Genomic DNA, 25711 nt, shown 5'->3' with positions numbered 1-25711 from the left:
AAATATTTTTAAAAGATCTGAAAACATACCTGTACAGGAAAGCTTTTAGTTAACTCATCTTATCCTGTAGACTACATTTTCAGATTATTCTACATCTGCTACTATTGGAGGGTAGCAGCAAGCCAGAAGCAGATGGGCTCCCCTATTAAGTCAGGTTCTGCTCAAGGTTTCTTCCTGGAATATGGGAGTTTTTCCTTGCCACAGTTGCCATATGGCGTGCTTGTGGGGGGTAAGAGGGTTAAGGCTGCCAGTCTTATGACGTCATTTTCTATATTTTTGATATGTTGCTGAGTATAACATAAACAGCAAAGAAAAGTGATTGATAATGACTGACTGACTATCATTGTGTTACATGCTTCAAATGTAAAGCACTTTGAGCTGCATTCTGTGTATGAAAGGTGCTATACAAATGAAGCTTATTATTATTATTATTATTATTATATTATTAATCAATGATATAGGTGATAATTGGCGCATTGGCTATGGTCTTTATGCGGCTCGGGAATCGGTGTAATATATGCCGTGATTGGGTATAGTACCCTTTTGTTGCATTTCAGCTGCCATTTTAATGAAGAGTGGGGAAATTATTCATAAAATTCTGCCGGATAGCCATTAGGCCCTGGAGATTTATTACTGGGCAGGAGATTGAGGCCTTTAGTGATTTCCTCTAATGAAAGAGGGCTCTCTAACTGCTCTGTTTGTATTTTAGACACCTTGGGTAAGGCTATATTCCCCAGGAAATCTTCTGAGTTGAGGCATCCTGCTCTGAGGTGTACAATTTTTTGTAAAATGATCTAAAGGTTCCATTAATCACCTCAGCCTTTGTGGATGCAGTGCCAGATGCATCTATTATTGAGGATATGATTGACTTCTCATGTTGCTGTTTAATTTAATTGGCTAAGAGTTTGCCTGTCTTGTCTCCAAACTCAAAATGAAGATGTCGGAGCTTGAGACATACCGCTTCTTGTTTTCTTGTTATACAGTGGGGAGAATAAATATTTGAACCCAAATGCTAAAGTTGACTAAAAAGAAAAATATGTTAGAAATTGATCTTAATGCCTTAATTAAAACAACTAGTAAAAATCCAACCTTTAAGGACACCAATTTTCTTAGTGAATGAAGAATGTATCATAAATAAATAAATGTTCCTTCCTTAAATTACAGGGGAAATAAGTATTTGACCCCTATGTTAAATTCCCATAGAGGCAGGCAGATTTTTTATTTTTAAAGGCCACTTATTTCATGGATCCAGGATACTATGCATCCTGATAAAGTTCCCTTGGCCTTTGGAATTAAAATAGCCCCACATCATCACATACCCTTCACCATACCTAGAGATTGGCATGGTGTGTTTTTGAACCCAATGAGCATTTTAGTCAACTTTAGCATGGGTTCAAATACTTATTCTCCCCACTGTATATGCTATTCAATTTATATTTAACATCCAATAACTCTTTATTTACTGGTCTGTCAGGTGTCAGAATTTCCAGTCTCTTAATTTCTTTCAGTAGTTGTTGTTCCTCTGCCCTGTCTTTTTTTTTTTTTTTTTTATACAAGCAATATGAAATTATTCTTCCCCTCATGAACACCTTGGCAGTTTTCCACAATGTGCATGAACTAATCTCAGGAGTGTCATTCCTAAACAAGAAAGAATTCCAGTCAGATGTGAAATAATTATAAAATTCTTTATCACTCAGAAGCGAGGTGTTAAAATGCCACCTTGGAGGTGGGAAGGAGTGTTGGTCTGCTAAAAGGGTAATACCATGATCTGAGATGATAATACTATGAATAGTTGAGTCTATAATGTTGCATGCGCAAGAGTTATTAACCAAAAAATAATCTAGTCAGGAAAAACTTTTATGAACAGTTGAATAGTAAGTGTATTCTCTAGAGGCATGGTTTTTCAGTCTCCACACATCAATCAGTCCATTATCTAGCATGTATTGCTTAAAGTGTCGAAGAAGAGTGATTTGTTTTCTGTCTGGGAGTTATTGAAGAGCGATCCATTTGTGGATCCAGTTTGGTATTAAAGTCCCCCCCTAAAATAATAAATGAATCTGAAAAGTTGGAGAATGCGGCAAATAAAGAATGATAAAAGGCAGGGTCATCTGTGTTTGGACCATCTATATTAGCAAATGCTATATTGTTATTCCCAATGGTCCCGTTCACAATTATTTGCGCCCCTCTGAGTCAATCAATGAGGAACTAAATGAAAAGGAGATTATTTTGGCAATTAAGATAGAAACCCCTCCCTTTTTAGAGTTAAAGGTAGAATGGTTTGTCTGCCCTATCCATTGTACTTTTAAGTTTTTTTTTTATTCTACTTCTTTGAGGTGGGTTTCTTGCAAAAAACGAGATATCAGATCCCAGTCCTTTTAGATGATGGAATATTTTTGTTCTTTTTGCTGGGGAGCTGAATCCTCTTACGTTCCAAGATATCATCTTTACCGGGACTACCATGAATCAGTTATGGGACTTGTATTAAAGGACCCTACATTGTGATATCTTCCCACAAGAGCGTACTGTGCTGCTACTTTAAAGCTTAAGTCTTCATGAGAAAGCAAGCAAACACTTTGACATGCAGACAAATATACATTCTTACAGAACATACAACCTATATCCACAAAAACCAAAAAACATGCCCTAAACAAAATGACTTATACAGTATAACAACATGCAGAGCACATGCTGTCAGCTTACTTGACCACAGAGTCCTGCACGGGTCCAATTTTTTAAATCCGCACCCACCCGTACCCGTCATGTTTAAAACCGCATCCGACCCGTTTTCCGACACCAGAGATAGTTAAATTCCGTACCCGACCCGCATTAAATAAAACTGGCCCCCGACCCGTGCCCGAGTTAAAATCAGTCTACCACCCAAGTTAAACAGACACGTTTAAGGAACTAATTACACAACCATTAACACTGCAGATCCAACTTCAGCTGAAGTTGACAAGCCTATCCTACATGATGAAAACCACAATACAACACTCCGAGTGATAACATTTTACCACTCTTCAAGCAGATGCGGCTACAAGGCTATCGCCACGCAAATGCCTAATTTAGGATTCAAACACCGCCTTGCACACACATCATTAAACTTACATTAACAGCAGTAGTAGGCTAAATGAAGGAATGGTTCGGTCATAGCCTACACCGGATTATGCATTAGCCTGTGAAACTTTATGCAAATATAGGCAAACATAAATATTATTTGAGTGCAAGATTGAATGGGAAAAAATGTGGCCTACCTTTTCCCACGCAGGGATGGCAATAGATCTCGAAATCTAAGCAATATTGGGAAATAAACGAGCATGCTCTCTCCACCATGACAATGTCAAAAGAGTCATCTTTAGGTGGTTTTTAATCAATAAGCAGCCACTTCGTTCTGAAAGACTGCAGGCAGATCCCGCGCATGTGATTTTTAAAAGTGAAAGTAGGCATCTAGAGAGTTTTGGGAAGGTACGTAGGTTACACAAGAAATATGCATTTCAAATGCTTTTATCAACTTGAATTGCAGGCATATTATTTAGGATGTGTTACTATGTATAAAATATTGTTACGTATGTAGGCTACGTGTCCGACCCGACCCGCATCCGACACAGTAGAATATTTTTCACCCGTTTCATCAAAATGTGCGGGTCACCCGTCGGGTACCCGCGGGTACCGAACCCGTGCAGGACTCTGCTTGACCACTTATTATGTGAAAACACTGATAAGTTGATACATGAGTTTGAGGAAGAACATGGTATAACTCGAATATGAGTAGGTTTTGGATTGGCCTTTTGATGTCATGGCAATTAAGTGATGTATACAGACAGAGCCGTTAGATTTGTGATTTTACTGTATGTAGCGTAGCCTATAGTCTGTAACGGCCTCCTGCATCCACATAATGATAGAAAGACAAAAAAATATATAAAAGCCTGTTCTTATAGTCTTAATACTGAAGTCTTTAATTCACTGGAGCCTGTTCTCAAATTTTAAGTGAAAATAGCCGCTGAGAAGTCCGCACTAATCGAGCTGGGATGGCTATTGCTCTAGTTTTGTCTTTGTTCTAGCCATGGTGTAATATTTGGATCTTTAAATAGTTGATTGTCAATATAAAGTTCGTCTGCAATCAGACTCACCCAGCGCCCGTCCTTTCGATTTTTACGGTATATAGGGAGAAGCACTCGGCGGCGCTCCAGTATGGTAGTCGGGAACTGCTCGTTCATGCCGAACGACTTGCCCCGGAGTCTTCTCCCAAGTCCTTTGATGTAGTCACGTTGTTTGGAGTGGTCAAACCGTGCAACGATAGGCCTGGGTCCGGGCGTTTTGGATGAGCTGGTGTCAAGAGGAGGTTGTAGAAGTTGACCCTCACTGTTGGCTGATGGATCCATGGCTTTCCCTCCTTGAAGTGCATTTGTGTAGGATCTTTTCTTCCCAATCCGATGGACTTGGGCAAAGGTAATCTCAGCTATAGTTGCTTTCGGTGTTTTTAGCTTGCTCTCCATGAATGATTTTAGAGTTTCTTCTACATTCTCGTTGTTTCCTTCTTGAATCCCACTGAATATCAGGTTGTCTCTCATTGATCTGGTTTGGAGATCCAGTATCATTCCTTTCAGCAGAAAGTTTTCCCTTCAAACGTCAATTATTTTGGATTTCATGTCTGATTTTTTTCCGAAGTGTTTACAACTTAGTGTTAACTAATAATTGTTGCAAACTGGTACTACGAACAAAATATAAGTATATATACTCTTTTGATCCCGTGAGGGAAATTTGGTCTCTGCATTTATCCCAATCCGTGAATTAGTGACACACACTCAGCACACAGTGAACACACAGTGAGGTGAAGCACACACTAATCCCAGCGCAGTGAGCCTGCAACAACAGCGGCGCTCGGGGAGCAGTGAGGGGTTAGGTGCCTTGCTCAAGGGCACTTCAGCTGTGCCTACTGGTCGGGGTTCGAACTGGCAACCCTCCGGTTACAAGTCCGAAGCGCTAACCCGCTGCCCCTTTATTACCCCTTTATTATTGCCCCTTTATTATTATTATTATTATTATTATTATTATTATTATTATTATTATTATTATTATTATTATTATTAGTGCATTCCTGGATCTACATCCTTATGCATGCTTCCTGCCAGGACTTTTACGGGCTTTTCCCAAATCACGGAAATAACGTCGACGCAGCGGTAGATAGCAGCAGAGAGTAGAATCCATCGGGCAAGTGTTATTTAAATAAACTCCTGGTATACTTTTCAATGCAAACTTTTCAACAAACTTTTCAATGCCTTGTTGTATGATACAGAACATAGTTGTACTACTGTAGAAGTTTTTTACCATTCAGGGCATTATTAGTGGGGTAATTTACGAGATACTCTATAGGTTACATAAGCGCCTGCAGAAAGTCATTCGTTTCTGACATTCGTTCATTCGTTTTCTGCTACTCGAACAGGGTTCGACCAAGGGAAAACAGGTTCTGGTCTTGGAAAGTTATTGCTTGTTCACGAGTTATTTCATTTAGCATTATATTTTCCATGTGTCGATGATGGTTAGACATGACGTTCTCAGGGAGCAGACCTTTCCAAGGCCAAATGTAGTTATTAGCAACAAATCTGAAAGTGGACCTAGCAAAATATTTTGACTTGCTCAGTGATGGGTGTTTAATTTGTTTGTTTTCTGTGTAGCATATAGCTCATAATTCTTTATAATTAGCGCGCAAACAAGCAAGACCTAGGCTTCTAGAGTAGACTGACATAACGCACCTATTGCTGAGACCCACCCCTTTAGTCGGAAAAGTGATCATTGCAGCCTCAGTAGACACGAGAGGAGCAGAAAGACACCAACATAACATGAGTGATAGATGTATTTCTTCACAAAAAAAAAATATCAAATAATAATGGATTGAAAAGAGGTACTAATAAACCAGACATGCTAGAACAGATACCAGAAAATGGATATCCACAGTCCCTTTCTATCAACACCAGTGATTTGTATAGATAAGGATTAGGCTTTAAAACAGATTGTCAGCATTTATGTTGTTTGGTCTGTTTTTTGGCTGCATACATGAAGGCCAAGGTGGGCAATGTGTTTTCCCTGGTTTGAGGTAATACTGACATTTCTTCAAGGATGGCAGGTCTGAAAATATCTTCTCCATCATTAAGTTATTCAACATGGCCTTAACTCAAAACAGCTGGTAGGCCTACTGTTAGGACTATGTCATTTTAATATGTAAAAGTGTCAAATGCAGCCATATTTAAATTCTGCTTACTGCACGTTTTATTATAATAATGATGATATTCAATACCGGTACAGGTCTACCCATGTGCATGTAATAGACATGTCGGTTAATCCCGATATCCCTTCATTTACGTGTTAAAATGTAAAATATTTTTCAAATCAAATCTTCAAATCTAATCCATGTGAATTAATGAATTAAGAAAGTCACACCTGAGGATAACCCAAAAGGTCCCTAGACAGACCCTACTGAATTATAATCATTCAAGGATAAGCAAAGGATGCTCGCATAGGACACACACATGAGCTCCACCTGGGTAAATGACCATAGCTGATTTACAATACTTTCACTGTTTACCTCCCCACCTCTTCTTTTCCCTAATCTGTCTGTTCTCTCTTTCTTAGATGCAGGCTCTTCAGGATGGGGAAGATGCAATGAAACACTTGGACCACCTGGAGGCACTGTATTATGAACTGCAGCTGCAGCTTTATGAGATTCAGTTTGAGATCCTGAAGTATGAGGAACTGCTGCTTTCTGCACAGCTACAAAGTCTGCGTAGACAGATGATGGGTAAGACATTTGTTGACACACAGATGGACTTGTCAAACTGAGTCAAAGAGGGTCCTCAATAACTGCCAAAGCTGTATGCAGGCTAAGCTTATTTTTTGTTGCACTGTAGACTAGGGGTGTGCAGTGTATATTGTCTAAGATGATATTTAAGGGCATTTTCACATAGTCCCTTTTAAAAGAACCTACCTCAGTCCACTAAAAGGGGACCAGAAGGAGATCGGGAGCTTGGTGAACTTGCGACAGGTCAGATATTTTTTCATACAGTCAGAGAAATGTATTCAATATTGTTATGTAAATGCACAAGTTCTGCTTATTTTCAGTCAGAGATTAGGACCTGCACTATGCCTGAAACACGCGTGCAAACCATAGATCCTCAAATCTACGGGCCGGGATTCTATTTATAAATAAAGGCCAGTCTCCAAATAAGCCGGGGTAATAATTGCCTACATTGTTAAGATTTAAAGGCCGTGTTGCAGGGTTCATTTTCCAACGAATTTGCACAATTTGCAATTGGGTCTGGCCACGAACAATGTAATGGCCCAACTCAAGGTGCGGCAACAAGCATGCATTTAAAAATCTCACTGCACGCAATTGGATAACACTAGACCATGTTTACTCTGAATGATTTCGGACTTCGACGCAATCGGATAACACTACTACCAATATGTACTGTCCTCCAACGTTGCAGCGCTGTCTTCATCAGTTTAGTTGGTTCCGGGGTATCGGGGTAAAAGTAACGTGCATCATTGCTCATTGCCAGAGTGTCTCGCAGAGACAATTCCATTGTGCTCTCGCGAGAACTCTGGATTTCCAGGGTAATAATACATGGTTTCCACAGGTCATGGCATTTCTGGAATGTCAAGGAATTATAATCAAGTCTGTTCCAGACATGGAAAGTCCAATACAATTCCCTGATTGTGGGCAATATCAGGGAATTTTGTTGTAGTAGTTTAAAATCTACTTGCCAAAATACATTAATACAAATATATTTCCACAAAGCATATTATTACAGTGGGTAATTAGCTTTATCCATTACTGCTTGCTTGAGTTGTTGTGGTTAGCACTACTTTGTTTTTTCAATGCCCAGTTATTCAATCACTGAAAAGAAAAAAGCTCTGAAATCTTTGGTCAGTGAAGTAATTTCAATGTCCCATTCATTATATAGTAGGCCTAGGTCATGGAAACTTGTTTTTTTTTTTGTCAGGGAAAAGTCATGGAGTTTTACATGTAACTTAGAGTGGAGACTTTGATAATAATAATACATTTAGTTTGTAAAGTGCACAAAGACAACAATATGACCATAATATGTTTGTGGAATAAAACTGGATGGGTCCTAATAAACTTTGAGTAGTATTAGTAATTAGTATGTAATTGTATAATTGCAAGGTGTGCACTGGCCAGTCGGTTAGAAGGATAACTTACAAGGCAGTTGGCACTATATTCTGTGCCTGCCCTAATCCTGAAACAGCGGCTGCAATATTTATATGGCGGCGGCCAACCACCACAAAAGTACATGGAGAAAACGGGTATAAACGGTTTAATTAAAGTGCTTTCTTATTTGTGTTTCTTCTTTGTGTGTGTGTTTTTTTTTTTTAGAGAGGCAGGATGAGGTGGTATATTATGATGCGTATGAGAGTCCAGATGCCATGCAGGCCACTGATGACACTGCATCCCTTGCCCCCCCACTTAGAGATGAGATCGCCAAACTTCAACAGAAGACCCGGCAACTGGAGGCCATAAGGGGGCGCATTACCGCTAAAAAAGCCTATCTCAGAAACAAAAAGGTATGAGGCACTTCCGACATCAGAAACAAAATCATGTTAACTACTGAAGGTACAAAAGCAACAAAATATTGAGCTGATGCAAGAAATTTTAGTTGATTTTTTTTTTTTGGTCTGTAGACGACTTTTGCAAATATATATATAGAGTAGACGTATATACTCTTTTGATTCCGTGAGGGAAATTTGGTCTCTGTCCCCAATTTGTGAGTGAAACACACTGAGCACAAAGTGAGCACACAGTGATGTGAAGCACACACTAATCCCTTTGCAGTGAGCTGCCTGCTACAGCGGCGCTCGGGGAGCAGTGACGGGTTAGGTGCCTTGCAGTGGGACTTTGATTTTCCCCAAATGGATATCTTTGCGTGTGTGGTTGTTTTGCTACTTAGTTTGAAATGTTGATCAAGCATGATTACGTAAATCAAGCATCTAATGTGGGCTGTCCATATTTGTATGTAGCCAGATTGTAATGAAGGATCTGATTACATGGGGTTTTTAATATTTTTTTATTTAATGTATGTTAGTGCTGCCATTAACAACTATTTTTCTAACGACTAATCTTTCGACTAATTTTTTGATTAGTCGACTAATCTAAACGACTAATTAAAAAAAAAAAAAAAAAAAATGTTATTTTGTTGTGTCCGTTTTATTTTGAACTCAACTAAAGGGAAAAGGTAAAATATATATCACCCTACTTTTGTTAGAAGCTGTATTACTGTAAGTAAACTGTTCAAAAACATTATGTATAAAAAAAACCCCATTTAAAATGCTACCTTCAGATCTGATGTCAGACCTTTGATAGACTTTATTTGTATGCCAGTGTTGCCATGGACATTGACAAATTCTTTGACCTGAGACCCGGTTATGGCATACTTTGGGGTCATAGGGCCCACCTACATGAAATCTCCACCTCCATCAAATTATCCTTATATCACATCACAATTATTATTGTTATGCTATATTGTTATACATGCACTTCAAAGCAGCCAGTGTTTAAAGTGCTTGTTCACAAAAAGTTTGTGAAAACATGCACATCAGAGGACTGCTTTACTAATGTAAAATATAATTACAATAGTTCCATTGCTTTTGCATGGTTGCATGATAAATACTTCTCAATAAAACAGCAATTATATGGGTGTCATCGTTTTGGGATGTTTCCCTCATGCAAGCATCATACACTGGTAGGCAAATGGAAATAATATTGACATATTTAGTTATGCCATAAGCTTTTGGCCACGTTATTCAAATTTGACTATACAATACTCTAGATAGTGTAGTGTAGTCTGTGCTCTGTTTTTATGGAAGTTGCATAAATCCACATTGTTCTATTAAATGTAGTTTCATAATTAACCCATTTACTCCTGAAATTCCTGCTAAAAACGCCTATAGAATCCTATGGCATTCTAGACTAAATAACCTTATTTCCTGAGGGTTTTCTGAAAAAAATACTAAGAATTGTCAACGTCTACCAAAACCTTACTATCTAAGCCTCTGCACACCTAGAAACATGAAATAAAAAGCATGCTGCGCTACGCAGCAACCAGCGAGAGAGTCAATGCTGCGTCCAGCACGAATGGGTTAACTAGCCTTCCAATAGGTTGAATTGGAGCTTTGCTACCAACGTTATCAAGTGGTTTCAGTTTCTCTCACGCATTGAATGAACGCTCATACCATCATTTAATTGTATTGTATGTTTGATGACACCAAATTAGCAAGTATTTCCTACTTTTTGCAAAAACGTTTGTTTTCTTTTTCTGTCGGTCCGTGGTTCCTTGATCAATTGCGCAGCAAATTATCAGATGAAGCCCCGGGAATAATTTCCCTCCACGGCTCCGGACCAGCAGTTTCCACGTTACGGCCGGTGCTGGTCCGCGCGGCCCATAGTTTGAGAAACGCTGAACTTTGAAAGGCGACAGAAGTTGAGGACTTTGCAAATGAGCCTAACATCAGCATGTTCAAAGCAAGTAGGCTACAGGCACTTACCACATAGGTTACCTCACTTTATCAGTTGGCTTAAACGCTAAAAAAATATGCGTCGTGATTTATTGACCATGCAAATGACACGCACCTTGATTGATGATATCACGGGCGGCGGCATGTTCGTTTTAACGTTTTTTTTTTTTTTTATGAATTAAAGTAATGACACGCCGTTGCGGTGAGACACTCTTCACTTAATTTATTTCAATTTCCACAATACTATATCAGAGTCTGGACTAGCATAACCTACTAGCTTAGCTCCCCCCACTTAGCTCTGCCTAAGAATGAATTGCGCTAAAAGCAGGCAGGCACGCAGCTTTACTGCTGGCGTAGTTTGCGTGCATAGCGGGTTTAAAACTGCCAAAGTCTTAGTAGCCTGTTTAACATCCAAAGACAGTCTTAATAACATAGAGTTAATATAACATTACAGTAAGCCGTTTGAGACCAAAAATAAATAGGCGGTCAATAGTAAAACGACTTTTCGACTAAAAGAATAGCCGTCGACTAATTTTCATGGTCGATTAGGCCGACTAAGTCGACTAATCGCAGCAGCACTAATATATGTATATTTTAATGTAATATACTGGTCAATAGTAAGATACCCAGTATCTCAGGCGACCTGATTTGAATTTTAGGCGACCCCAAGGTTGGGAAACGATGTGTTGCAGGATTCATCATTGTACACATGAACATACTAGATACTGGATTACATGCGCCTTTCACTTTAGGCCAGGTTTTTCTTGGTCAGTGGCGTTATCATTTTTAGTGATGTTGAAATAGCGATTTTTGACAATGCGCCTGACCACACCTATTTCTGTTATTGACACACCTGTGGGTGTGCAATGTTTATTTGACAGCTTGTGAACTTGAGTGCTTTGCGGAACAATCATCACTGAGTTGGGTGTAAGATGGGAACAAGACTTGCACCGCACTTGGTGCCACAAAGGCGTCGGGTGTAGCAGGGCTCGAATTGAACAATGTCCCAGGGACCATGAAAAATGCTTCCGGGGCACAACAGAATGATGTCTGGGACATCTCTGGGACCGTAGAACAAATGGCAAAGCAAATTTAAATTTTTTCCCTAAACCGTTCTCATGGGAATCTAAACGTATCTCGTCTGAATAAAATTATACAAAATTTGACCTGGCGTAATGGGCAGCTGGCAAAAGCAGCGTTAGCCAGCTGATCTATAAAGAACCGGTTTTGTACACGCAGCCTTAAAACACTGTTTACTGCTCTTCGGATCACTGTAGGCTACAATGTCATTTTTGGTACAAATACAGTATAAGATACCCGAATGGGATGGGTGCTTGCGTTTCCTTAGGAATCCGCCGTTTTGGTTTATAAAAATTAATATATTATAGCTACACCAAAGAGTTTTTTGTACCTTAAAATAATGTTTCCAAAATCGTTTCAGTGGTTCATCAACTCGTAACAGGGTGAACGGCAATTCTGCATTCGCTTCGCGGCCCTCTGTCGGCTATAACCGCACTATGTAAGTTTGCCAGATCAGGTAGCGGATCTGTAGTTCGATGGAATGAGACATAAGAAACTACAAATTTGACTTGCGTCTGATGTCGCAATACATCGTACTTTTATAAGTCATGCAAAATATTCTACCTTGTCTGTGGACATCGTTATTTGCAAAGCCGGTGCTGGATAAACAAATAGCGTGCGTGCGGCAGAGGGAAAGTTCTTTGGTGTTGCTTTAAGTGACGCATAGGCCGACGCAAAAATAGGTCACGGGTGGTAGGCCTAATGGGTCACTTTCCGATATTCCTACGCTAACTTAACTAACTAGCAGGCAGGTGGGCTAGGAAATGGCATTTGTTTTCATGACATTGTGAACATTTTTGACTGACTGTGTAGGCCTAAGGTTACACTGGTGTTTTGAGCGCTTTGGGTTGCACTATGTGCATGTTAAATGCGCTTTAAAATCTGACTTGACTTGACTTAAAAAAACGAGGTGACTGTCCTCTCTGACTAAAACGCTGTGTGTTTTCTGTCAGTGACAGACGAAACGTCACCAATACCATGCTGAGCTAAATAGCCTACTGCAACTGCGATTTGACAAAACGATGCAAGGTAGCAGTTATTTAAGTGAGGTCTGCTGTTCAGACCCTGAAGGGATTTCTTTTTTGTTGAGAGTGTTTGCTTTTTCTGAGAGTGTTTCTACTTATCTCAGTAAGGAAAATAAATCAAGAGCCTAGCCTGTTGAGTGCAAATATGTCTTCTGAAGGCCTAAACCGAGCCCAGCCAAAAAATCCAATAACATTTTGATCAACTTTGAGGGACAGCTATGAACATGCAGGATCATCCAGATCAAACGTGGTGATTTTGCTACATACTATTCCTATTTATGTACCAGCATGCAAAATTTGAGCCTAGTTCTTGCTCTATGGGCTTGTGAACTTTGACAAAAAAAAGAGGCCGAGCAAAATCGACACCCCCCTCCCCCCGTAAAACTGGCTGTATCTTGGAAAGTATTGATCTTACATAAAATCAATTTTACAGTGTGTCTCCTGGGTAACATAGGTACACCTGGTAATTTTTTCAGAATTTTTTGAGACCTAAGTGCGTGGGCCCTGGTTGAATTGACGTGGAATGACCCTGCTTCTGAAGTGGAGTTTACGTGCTCAGAGTGGGAGAGGAAACTCATTTTGAGAAAACAGCCTTGAAAGACAGCCAATGAGATTCCGTTCTCAGCCTAGACTCACCTTTGAACTTTCGTGATTGGTTGCTGATACAAAGGAAGTGTCCATATATGGATCACATGATACAGGAAAAACAGAGCTTTCCAACGGTACTACACATGATATGTTTTGGCTCACGGTCGTGGGAGTGCATGCAAGGTTAGAATGCTAACTTTTGCTGAATTTAGGAGAAATATACAGGCACGAGACACAATATAATGAAATAAACACCTAAATGTGTAAATCGGACTTTTTTGTTGTAGTAGTGTGATAGAATACTTGCTAAGGTAACATACTAGCTCAAAATCTCGAAATTGACCAGTGCATGAAAAAACAATGTTTTCACCTGCCGTGTCTCGCCTTAATTGATAAAATGCCAGAAAATGGTGACATAGGGCCCTATTTTGCTCCCTGGCGCATGGCGTAAAACTCGTTTTCCACCTGGTGCAAAGTTTATTTTCTTTTTTTAGTGCTGTCAGTTAAACTTGTTATTAACGGCGTTAACGCAAACCTATTTTAACGGCGTAAATTTTTTTATCACGAGATTAACGTTCTTTTTGGTCTGACAAACTTTGTAGTTTTTTCACATGCTGTTGCTGCACATGCAACAACTAGTAATGTTAGAACAACTACAACACCACACCAGGGGCCTGTACTACGAAGCGGGGTTACTGGCTTATCTGGGTAACTTCGAGAGTAACTTGATCACGTGTGGCATAACTTCCCGATTAACTCGTACTACGAAAGGTGGATATGTTTTAACCTAGGTATGCTGCCATGTCAATTTACCCTGCATCTCAAACCTGCTCCGACCAGGTTATGTTCTTGGTTAACCCGAGGTTTCTGTTAACCACACCCTTTATAAGTAGCCTACCACCCCTCCACTAACAATTCGAGACAATGTCGGCGTACCTGGATGATCCATACGACATTGGAGCGCAAATCATGAGGGGCTCTCTTTGCAGGGCGAGGGGTTTTAGAGACCGCCATATATAGACTATAGCATATATATATATATATATATATATATATATATATATATATATATATATATATATATATATATATACACATATACCCGGACGATATTCTCTATGAACATATAGATTGTCAGCCGAAGGCATTCATTATCTTTGTCAGATGATCTAGGCAGAAGTCTCTTATATCACCCGTCATAGCAATACCCTTACGTGGACATTCATGTATTCCATCTAATCGGTGATGCTGAACATCTGAGCAAGAATACTGTATGTCCGAAAATAGACCGGACATAGGCCTAGCCTACAGTATGCTGAACATCTGAGCAAGAATAGCCTAAAACAAATCGGACATAGCCTAGCCTACAGTAGGCCTAATAAATGAAAATCACAATTTTAACAAACTTGTTGAATTGAATGTCATATTACTGTACCCTGCACATAAAGGCTACATATTTCCACAGCACCAGAATCCAACCGAATGCCTCCCTCAACCCCTTCCACAATCGCCCTTCCACTATTATTTGCGAAGGCCAACTCCTCTGCTACTGTAAAACACTCCTTAGTAGGCTAGTGTTCAAAGACACATTTTTCTTGTTAGCTGTAAAACAGAGGCCAAGTGAAGGCTATAAGCATACTAGGCCTACATGTTTTCATAATTAAGAAATATTAATGCAAGCTATAACTATATAAACCTACTATTCTGAATAATGTGTTTGTGTTTCATTTTCACCTGCCGCCATGTGCGTTTGGCAATGGTGTTGCATCTGAAATGTTCACAGGATTAGGCATACACTAAATCAGTCAATGGGGGCTACTTAAACATTAAATTATCCTATTACTGTAATCTATATGCCCACTTCTAAATTGTGTTGCATCTGTAGGCATTTCTATGAACTCAAAATAGGCAATTTAATTATTTAAACTCATTTCAGACATTCCGCAAGCTAATCCTCCGTAACACATATTTGAAGAACATGTGGAAATAAAACTTTACTTTTAGGCATTAAGCCTACCCGATCTGCAATACGTTGCCAACAGCCTTGCTTTGTTCACTGCCAACGTATTTGATTTTTGTCGTAGAGTGGGTTTTAATTCCTCATAACTTGTCATAATAATTGTGCATTCCTCATCCGTAAAAGGTGATTGCGTCATCATTGAAAGTTTTGACTTGCGCTGCAACACGCCCCTTTTATGTGAATGCGCACAAACTCCAATTAGGTTAACCCTGGCTCAACAAATCAACTTCATAATCAGCGTCGTAGTACCGATTAACACCACTTAAGATAACCAGGTTTTGTCAACCCCGGTTTAACAAAGTAACCCTGGGTTACATCTGGGTAGGTTAAGCTCCCTTCGTAGTACAGGCCCCAGATCCAGCTAGACTGGAAACTAAACAATATGCACTGACGAATGGAATGGAACGTTGTATGTGCTGCACCTACACGCCCCCTTTTAGGGGAAAGATGACTGTTTGGATATAATGAAACCTATGCTGAATCGAAGTGCGGAACTAAAAGGGCTTAAATACTTACTAAATCTTGAAACAAACGTAAATAAAAGGCACAAAATAAGTTTGGTGTAAGAGTTATCTGTGTGTTTATGGGATTAATGTGACCATTATGTTCCTATTTGTTGCTCTTGCAGTTTTCTAACAGGAGATCAAATGTATCTTTATGATGATTTGCTGTTAGTAGGCTAGGCTACGTAAAGGCATGCTGCACACACTTGTTTGGGCTTACGAGCCGGCCAAAGAGTAGCATTAATCGTGTGCTACCAAAGATTTTTTCACCGTCACTTGTTCTGTTCTGTTAACAATCCTCTTTGGTTGCTACTATTTTGACTCTTTGGCTTTATGTGGCTTTGATGCAGCGTTTCTTGTCCTCAAACTGCCAGACACTTCCTAGTAGCAAATATTCTAAGAACTTCCTCCTAGTCCTCCTCCTGTAGTCGTGGAGATAATAAACACCAACTCCCGGTGGTCGGCTGAATGGTGTTTTAAATTGCTGTGGAAACCAATGCTGACATGAGTGTGATGCACTCTGCTTTCGACATTCATTTACATTAGATTCCATTCTTTTCAACTGAACTCAGACAATGAATATAGTATGAATAAGTTATAGTATTTATACTTATAGTATTTTCTGTTTGTTATGGCCTTTATAATGTGTGTACATTTTGTGCATGCACTTCTTCGGTAGCATTTATTTCAGTTTATATCAGCTATATTTCTGAAGAATAGGCTTATATTGTGTTGCCTCAAGGCCTGCTGCACATCTTTTGAAATTTGATTTGAAATAATCAAATAGACCTACGTATAAAGTTAAGTTAATAAAGTATAAGATACACAATAGATACACAATAATTGCTTTATATTGTTAATATGGACTCCTAGACAGTTAAGAAATGCAAATTAATAGAATTTTAATCATGTGATAAATATGCGATTAATCGTGATTAATCACTGAATTCCTATAGTTAATCACGATTAAAAAATGTAATCGTTTGACAGCACTACTTTTTTTGCATGTTTATTTTTTAAACAATGAGCCCAGGGGTGTGGTAATTAACAACCTAGGGAGTGGCCTAGCGCATTGTCTAAAAATCACTATTGTACACCACCTAAAACTCATTACGCCACTGACCAAGAGAAACCTGGTCAGAAGTCTATGGCGAGTTGTTAATATGTTATTTTAAGAGCGCATTGTCAACAGTCATATTGGCGGGTGCACAACGCACCATCCTTCTATCATCCATGAACGCACACTAACACACGTCCATGGAAAACATTACAAATTGCACCATTACAATGGGAAACATAATTAGAATAAAGATATGGAAAAGTATGGAATTTGATTTTAGTCATTTCCAGGTCTGGATAAGTATGGAAAAAAGGGTATGGAGAAATATCTGTAATTGCAGCTACAGTACTAATCACTACTCAGGTCATAATGAACCATTCCTGTTGTGTAGCTTAACTGTCAACTATCATTTCTTTAAATTATAAAAATTGACTTTGCACTTTTCCCATTGCTGAAATTAGGGCTCTCAGTCAATGAGCACCATGTCTCATGCATTAACTAAAGCTGTTGTGTGGCATATTGGAGCGTTTGACTGATGATCGTACTTAGGAGGATCTTTGTCGTAGAATTAAAAAAAAAAAAAAAATTGCCTCAAATAAAGAAAATTTTGGGCCTTATTTTTTTGTATCTTTGAGGACAAATCCCAGACATTGCGGTAATGACATTAACTTCTGACTTAAAGCATTGTCTATGACAGGGGTGTCAAACATAAGGTCCGGGGGCCAGATCAGGCCCGCCAGCACGTTTCATATGGCCCCCCAGATGTTTGAGGTAGGAAGGGAAAATTAGAAAAAAAAAGATCACATCCAGTTGTCTTCAACAAAGTGTAATAAGCAATATCTCTATGATATGATAAATTGATAACCTAGCACTACAAACCATTTTCAGGAAGGAAGAAGCGGAAAAAACTAACATGGAAGTAGTAGAGCATTTCAAGAGAGAAAGAGCAGTACATGACAGCAGCACATTATTTGTACTTGTTTGCTCATAAGTGATATCATCAAATAACACTCTGATACCCATGCAGAAAATGATGACAATGACGGCCCACCACAAGGTCTCATTCCAACAAATCCAACCCACTACCTAATATGAGTTTGATACCCCTGGTCTATGAGCTCCGCTCGGTAAAAACAAAACCCTGTGGTTGTATTTATTCATTGAAAACTGTGATGCGCCAGATAGAATGGCAAAAGTGTTACAGTCTGAAGTTGATGACAACTGGATTGAGCGAGTGCCTGCACAAGTTGCCTGACAAATGACCTGACTAAATGGACGAATATTAAGTGTCATTTTTTTAATTCACTTCAGATGTCCATACGTTTTTTTTTTTTTTCACAGAGTTATCCCAAACCAGAAGTGGCCGCAATTTCAAGATTATGAGTAGAAAAATCTGGAAGTTTGAAAATTTGGGTATGGAAAAAGTATGGAATTTTGAAATGGAAAATGTGTAGGAACCCTGATCTCATGATGAGTAGTTATTCACCATTATTTGCAAATTGGTAATGACGGTTAAAAGTGATTAGGGGAGAGGTGAGAGACATATATGGAGCACAGCTGAAGACGCACGGTCACGAGATATAAGCTCTGCAGGATAAAGTTGTTTTATTCAGTCATTTTAACAAGATTAGGGTAAGTGTTGCTTTTTCCAGCCTATGATTGCGATGGTAACCCATTGTCAGTCAATAGTGAAAGTAACTTACTGCATATAACTGTCTTGTCCTTGACTGACACCATGGTGAAGTTAGTTTCACTTTGCCAATGAGTTCAAATAATAGACCTCTGAAGTTCGCCTACAAAAAAGACCCAAAACGGCCATCTTTGCCCATATAAGGAGATCTGGTTGTTAATTGAAGCTAACTACCTATGGTAAGTTGCATTGCAAGTTAGCTCTGGGGTAGCAAAAATCTAAGTGTGCCGCCTTCACATACCGGAGATCAAAGTATCCACTCGAAGGCAGAGGACAAAAGTGTGCTCAGGAAAACGTCTGCATTCCAGACTTTTTCATCCCCGCGAGAGTTTAACAGGTGCGATAATTCAAAATCCCCATGTTATTTTCCCATAGGAAAAATCGCCAGAGACTGGATGTCAAAGATGGCAGCTTTTTTGTAGGCGAACTTCAGAGGTCTATAGACGAGTGCAAATGTGTGAAGGCTATGCTAGATTTTAGTAAAGCATGGTTTAGTGTGGAATGACCATTCCATACGGTCTCGCAAGCAGCCTCCTTCCAATGCGCCGTTGACGGTCAAAATACCGATGCATTCTTTGATGACTTGCTTCGTGCCATTAAAGGGAATGACCGATGTCTTTATTTTTATCTTGGGACTTGTAAAAAAAGGAATGTCTTCAAATGCTTTGTTTTTTCCATACACAAAAGATATTTGATTTACCTTGACAGAGGAGTAAGTAATGCTGATGATATTAAAGTTTAAGAATCAATCAGAGAATTTTTATGTATTTTCCTTAAAAAATGACACAAACCGAATATTCATAAACTAATTTAATAGATAACCAATCAATTTACTGTTGTAGCCCTAGTTAGGTGTAAGATGATATAGGGCCCCTAAATTTGTAAACACAAAGTGGCATTGGTAACACAAGACGGATGGTTGCTGATAATGGGCTTCTGTTTGATTATTTAAACATTGCATTAAAAATCAGCCATTCTCTGCTTCAATAGTTAGTTACTCTGTAAACAATGTCTACAGTATTTTTCTTATTGAGTTGCAGCCCTACACCCTTTTTAGAAGCTTCAATCAGAGAATTTGTATGTATTTTCCTTAAAAAATGACACAAACGGAATATTTATAAAATAATAGTTAACAACTAATCAATTAAAGGAGAATTCCAGCACTTTTTAACCTCAAAATCGTTCTCCTCAGGGTCAACCCGTGTTGGTGGAATCAAAAACCCTGACAAAAATCGACTCGACCAAACCGGAGATCTGCACTTGCTGGCAGTGCTTTGCAATTAGCTATAACGCTAACCTTGAGGGCATGCTATTTAAATGCATTTGGGCCTCTAAACACACTTAGAAAACCATTCCAAGACATATGGAACACAGGTTGGTTCCTTACGAGACACCACCGTGCTCGTTTAACTCAAATAGTGTTGCGAAGCAGTATAAAGTTTGTGTTTTTGCGTAGGTCACTCACCTCAGGCTACCCCGTTGACATATCCAGCCCATTGCAGAGCCGATACGCTCTCATCCACTATAGCCACAGAAACGAAAACTTGATGATCTTGATGAAAAAATGATCGAGCAGTGCAGTAGTCATGTCCATAATCTCCATGAAGCTGTCATGTCCATATTTATGTCTGTAACGACATATTAAGATTCCTTGACAACTGAACCTGCAGTGAAAACATCTCCTCAGTCACAATAGTTGTGTTGGTAGTGACAGCGCCTGACTGGCAGTCTCTCATCAAAGTGAGATCAAGTTTTGAAAGAGGAAGACGCCTGTGTGTGTATATTTATATCAGTGGGGGAAATGGTTTGTGATTGCATCCCAATTTTGAAAACCGAACGAGAAAATACAATGGGTTGAGCTTTCACCGGCTACCATTCAAGGAATTGAATACATTGCAGTTGTGGCTGGTAGCACTTCACCTTGATGTGCAAATTCCGTTAGATGTCCTGCGTGAGAAAGACTGTATGCAGCAATCATTTTGACAAAAGAGGACTTCTACGACCAATCACTCATTTCAATCTCCTGACGACCAGACGTACCACGGAAATAGAGACTAGCTTTTACTGTTGATGTAGCTGTAGGCTGCTTATTATCTGTAAGTAGAGATGCACCGATTGCAATTTTTGGGTCCGATTTCCGATTTTTCATAGAGTTTGACAGCCAGTCAATCTAGCCCAAAAAGACAAAAAAATTGCAACAGAAATGTCTCACAGTTTTTATTGGTCCTAATACCCTCCTGAATCAGATGCTAAAAGTCGTAGATGGAGTGGAACATATAGTTTTTTTGAGATTGTTGTGAACAACACGGGCACATTTTCAATTAATAGCTATCATTATGAAACTTCTCCAGTTGATTAGTGACATCATACCAAAGAAAAAATCTATTAGAAGTTTTTGAGATTTTATGTTTATATATGCAAATTAGGCATTTATTCATAAAATGTACCATCATTTGCATATATTACAAAACACACAATCTGAAAATTGGATGAAGCCAGATTAAAAAAGTATTGTTTCATTATGTTGAGACAATACAGAAAGACAAAATTAAAGAAGGGACTGTGGCTATGTTTCTCTATCATCCCATACATTAGAAAATACTATTTAGAGTCAGATGTTTTGGTATAAAATGTAGAAAATATCAGGCTATTGGAAATATATCAATATAACTCCTCCCTGATCAAACACAAAATATAGATAGGAAGAAATCTGTAATGAATAGTTTATGTAGGTGTTACTGACGTGGATATTTCTCCACCACAGTGTACGGAAACCTAATTTTGAGAAAACACCCTTTAAAGATTAAAGTGAAAGGGAATACATTTTTCAACAGAAACCACTATTAACAGACAAGTCATTGATTTTGAAATCTGTAAATAGACAATACGTACCCAAAACCACAACTCAAGAGACAGATGTAGAAGAGAAAGCCCAGTAGGAACTTTAATACACTGCTCAAAAAAATAAAGGGAACACTTGGTCATAGGAGTATAGCATCAAGTCAGTCACACTTGTGGGATATTGATCTGGCCAGTTATGCAACAGAGGTTGTTGTGAATCAGGTTCACCTGCTTTGATGTCAACGAAATTTACTACAGGTGTACTAGAGGGCCAACTATGAGACGACCCCCAAAACAGGAATGCTTTTACAGGTGGTGGCAGCTGATAATTTTTCCATCTTTATCCTTCTTGACTAATTTTTCACTAGTGTTGCATTTGGATAGTGTCAGTGTTACTACTGGTAGCATAAGCCAGTATCTGGAGCCTACAGAGGTTGCACAGGTAGTCCAACTCCTCCAGAATGGCACACCAATATGTTCCATTGGCAGAAAGATTGCTGTGTCTCCCAGCGTAGTCTCAAGAGCATGGAAGAGATTCCAGGAGACAGGTAGTTGCTCTAGGAGAGCAGAGCAGGGTGGTAGAAGGTCCTTAACCCAGTAGCAGGACCAGTATCTGCTCCTTTATGCAAGGAGGAACAGTAGGAACCCTGCTAGAGCCCTACAGAATGACCTCCAGCAGGTCACTGGTGTAAATGTCTCTGGCCACACTGTCAGAAACAGACTTCATTAAGGTGGCCTGAGGGCCCGATGGCCTCTAGAGGGACCTGTGCCCACTGCCCAGCACCGTGGAACTTATTTGACATTTGCCATAGAATACAAAATTGGCACGTCTGCCACTAGCGCCCTGTGCTTTTCACAGATGAGAGCAGGTTCACCCTGAGCACATGTGACAGACATGAAAGGGTCTGGAGATGTCGTGGAGAACATGATGCTGCCTGCAACATCATTCATCATGACCGGATTGGTGGAGGCTCAGTGATGGTCTGGGGAGGCATACCCTTGGAGGGATGCACAGACCTCTGTGGGCAGGACAACGGCACCCTCACTGCTCTTAGGTATCGGGATGAAATATTCTGACCCTGTACTGGTGCAGTGGGCCTTGGGTTTCTCCTGGTGCACAACGATGGCCACATGTGTCAAGATTGTGCAGGCAATTCCTGGAGGATAAATGAATTCATACCATTGACTGTCCCCCACACTTCCCTGACTTAAATGCAATAGAACACCTCTCAGACATTATGTTTTGGTCCATCCAACACCCTCCTTTCAATTCGTAACACATTAACCAGTCCATATCAGCATAGATATCCAGCATGATGTATCTGATGTGTTTTCAAAGTGTTCATTTAATTTTTTTGAGCAGTGTATACAAAATAAGAGGTAGGCCATTTTTTTTCTTCCAGGCGTACAGTATTAAAAACAAACAAAACCACCAACTATGTTTAGGAAGGGATAATGTATAGATGACGCCGGTCATTATTGGGAAAATAAGTCCCGACAGGGCGAACCGGACCCCGACACGCCCATTCAAGTCAATGGAGCGTTCTACTTGCCTTGTGAAAAGCCGTGTAATAATGTAAATGAATGTAAATGAAGAGCAGCAAATTAGACCATTATCAAAAGAGAAAATAACCATTGTTATCCTCTGTGGCACGGCTGTAAAATCCACATATAGATTTGACTCTGTGGCAACAGCAAAAAAAGTTCAATACATGTTCTCATCCAAGTTTGCCGACATATTTGCACATACGTCTCTGCACTCTGTGCAAGCTAGCAGTCGAGGCCTTGACGACGGCTATTGCAGTGCACTGTGGTGCAACCAGACTTGAACCTGCAGCGCAAAAGCTCAAACAAAGATTGAGGTGCAGGGTCCTGGTCAATATGGTCAGGAATGAGGCATGAGGCCTACCGATTTTTGCCGATTCTGATTTAGTTTCTTTTAACCACTTCATAGCACACACAAATAGTTATTTTTCTTTCTTTTCTTTAATAGAACATATCAATACTTATCAATAATGGAATGGCTGTTAAAAAACCGGTGAGCAGACAGATTCTTCTTCAAGTATAACTTCAGCTGCAGTATCAAACTCGATTGATTAGGTACTCCACCATATATGAAAACAGCGCGCGTCTATTGTGCGGTGAAAAGCTTAAATCCAAATTCCAGTTAAATGCATCAATTATAGAAACTTTCAGAGACAGCTGATTCAGTATTCAGAGCATCAGTGTTCTTTATTGTAGGCTACTATGTCAAAAGCAACTTTTAACTTTTGTTTGCCTTTCTAATAGGCTATCATATATTCACTTTCACGACATCCACTTCCCAACCTGCTAGACTATGGTATTACGGCATAGCCCTAGTCTACGTGCAGTAAATAGTTTGAGTTTTATTTTTTTTTTAAGTGGAGTAGAACTACTAGGGCTACTGTATGTTGCTGCTTGTTGACATCTTATCATGTAGCCTATGATCGCTAAATTTTTATTCTTTCTCAGTTCAGCTGAGCTTGTGGTTCAGCTGTGGGCACGCAATTAGCGGCAGGGATGGGCGATGATGAGCGATGTTTATGTAGCCTGATGAAGTGACAGCTTAGTAAATTCCACGCTAGTGTTAATTTCGTCAGAGGAGACGAGAGGAAATATGTTCGTCAACGACCTTTTTTTTCATGACTAAGACGAAACGATGACGAGACGGCAGTAATGTCCTGAAACACTGACTAAGACTATCTTAAGATTAATTATTGTTGACGAAAAAAGACGAGACTAAAATGTTTTGCATGAAATAAGAACTAAGATAAAATCTCTCTTCATTTTCGTCTACAAAATGAGAAGACAAATATCTAGCTGTTACGTTTTCAAAATATTCCGAATGAGTTCATACGCAACAGCTTTCCTGTAGGCTAGTCTACGTGCTGTTGCTGCAACCCTGTGGCTGCAACACGAAACTACATGGAACAAGAACACTGGAGATTTTTGCCAGAGTTAGCAAGCTAACTACCTTAGCTTTATGCCACAATGCTACATACCCAGAAGTTGAAGCTTCTCTCATACAAATTAACATCCACCAGAATGTCCATACGAAAATGTTCATCATGTAATGTCAACTATTTAACTAGTTAGACTGATGATGCAAAGTTTGCTAGCAAGTAAGCTAATATGGAAAGTTAAGCTAGCAAGTTAGCTATGGCTAAGATGGAGAGTCTGTTTGGGGAATGTGTTGTGTTTTAGCATATCGCCATCTAGCGAAAAGGCGGAGTAAAACATTAATACTTTTGGTCACGACAGTGTTTCTCAAACTTTTTCAGTTTCAGGACCACTTAACTAACCCTAGCTAAAAAAAAAAGAAGATTAGACCTAGGCCTACTTCAACAGTAGCCTATAATTAGTCTACACTATAGGCCTACTCACTGAACCACCTTGCTTATTGTCTTTGCACTTTGCTTATTGTGTGGATTCATACTGTATGATTTAAACTGGCATATCTTACATAGACAGTGTTGCAGAACTGTTTTTACATACAAGTTGGTTCAATATTGCAAACAACTCATCTATGTTATATTTTACCACGTCTGCTCACGGACCACTTGAGATAGCTTGCGGACCACCAGTGATTCCCGGACCACACTTTGAGAAACACTGGTCTACGAATATGACAGTGGTCCAGTCAAATCTTTTACTGTCTATGGTCAAATCCCAGCCGAGCTATAACTGTAGCTCGACTTACCTGTGCATGTAAACATACTGACTGACAAAAAAATCAGAATGAGTAATTATAACAGACGAGTAGCCCTGTGGACACACAATATTGTTGGAAAATTGAGATGTGTGAAACACTATTTGACTGAAATGGTAATCGGAAATAATTTGTTATAAAAAAAGACTAAAATGTGTTGACTAAAACTGACTAAGACTAAGATACCTTTAGTTTTCTTATGACTAAAACTAGACTAAAATGACGAGACTTTTAGTCGACTAAAACTTGACTAACAAAAATGATATTTGAATGACTAAATATGACAAAGACTAAAAAGGACATTTCGTCACAAGACTAAGACTAAGACTAAATTAAAAATAGGTGACAAAATTAACACTATTCCACGCAATATGGCAAAGCACAGCATTCTCTGCATAGAAAAACTCAATAGCCTACCAGCGCTTTCTTTGTACATCCAGCCCTCAGTGTTGGACTGGTTGCTAGCTTCTTCAAACTTTGCAAACTTAGCTGGGTGTTGTTACAAGTGCGGCATTTGACCGACATAAAATCGGCATGTCTCAGACTGACTGGCTGGTCGCCGGTCATGGCCGATCACGTGAAAATCGGCCAATTCCGGTCACCAGCCAATCAATCGGTGCATCTCTATCTGTAAGCAATCATTGCCATGT

The 25711-nt window shown here is 39.4% G+C and overlaps 1 protein-coding gene across 2 annotated transcripts in view; it reads left to right on the top strand.

Moving 5' to 3' along the window:
- The window catches only part of jmy (junction mediating and regulatory protein, p53 cofactor), a 70131-nt gene that overhangs the window by 32467 nt on the left and 11953 nt on the right, over positions 1–25711 (top strand). For both annotated transcript variants that reach the window (XM_048258586.1, XM_048258585.1), the window contains exons 5-6: positions 6628–6793; positions 8390–8577. In XM_048258586.1, coding sequence (XP_048114543.1) covers positions 6628–6793; positions 8390–8577 — 354 coding nt within the window. The remainder of the gene's footprint in view (positions 1–6627; positions 6794–8389; positions 8578–25711) is intronic.

The sequence above is a fragment of the Alosa alosa genome, chromosome 12, assembly GCF_017589495.1.
Source record: "Alosa alosa isolate M-15738 ecotype Scorff River chromosome 12, AALO_Geno_1.1, whole genome shotgun sequence".
Taxonomy (NCBI): domain Eukaryota; kingdom Metazoa; phylum Chordata; class Actinopteri; order Clupeiformes; family Clupeidae; genus Alosa; species Alosa alosa.
Note: the sequence above shows the minus strand (reverse complement) of the source record. Positions and strands in the feature narration are given on the sequence as shown.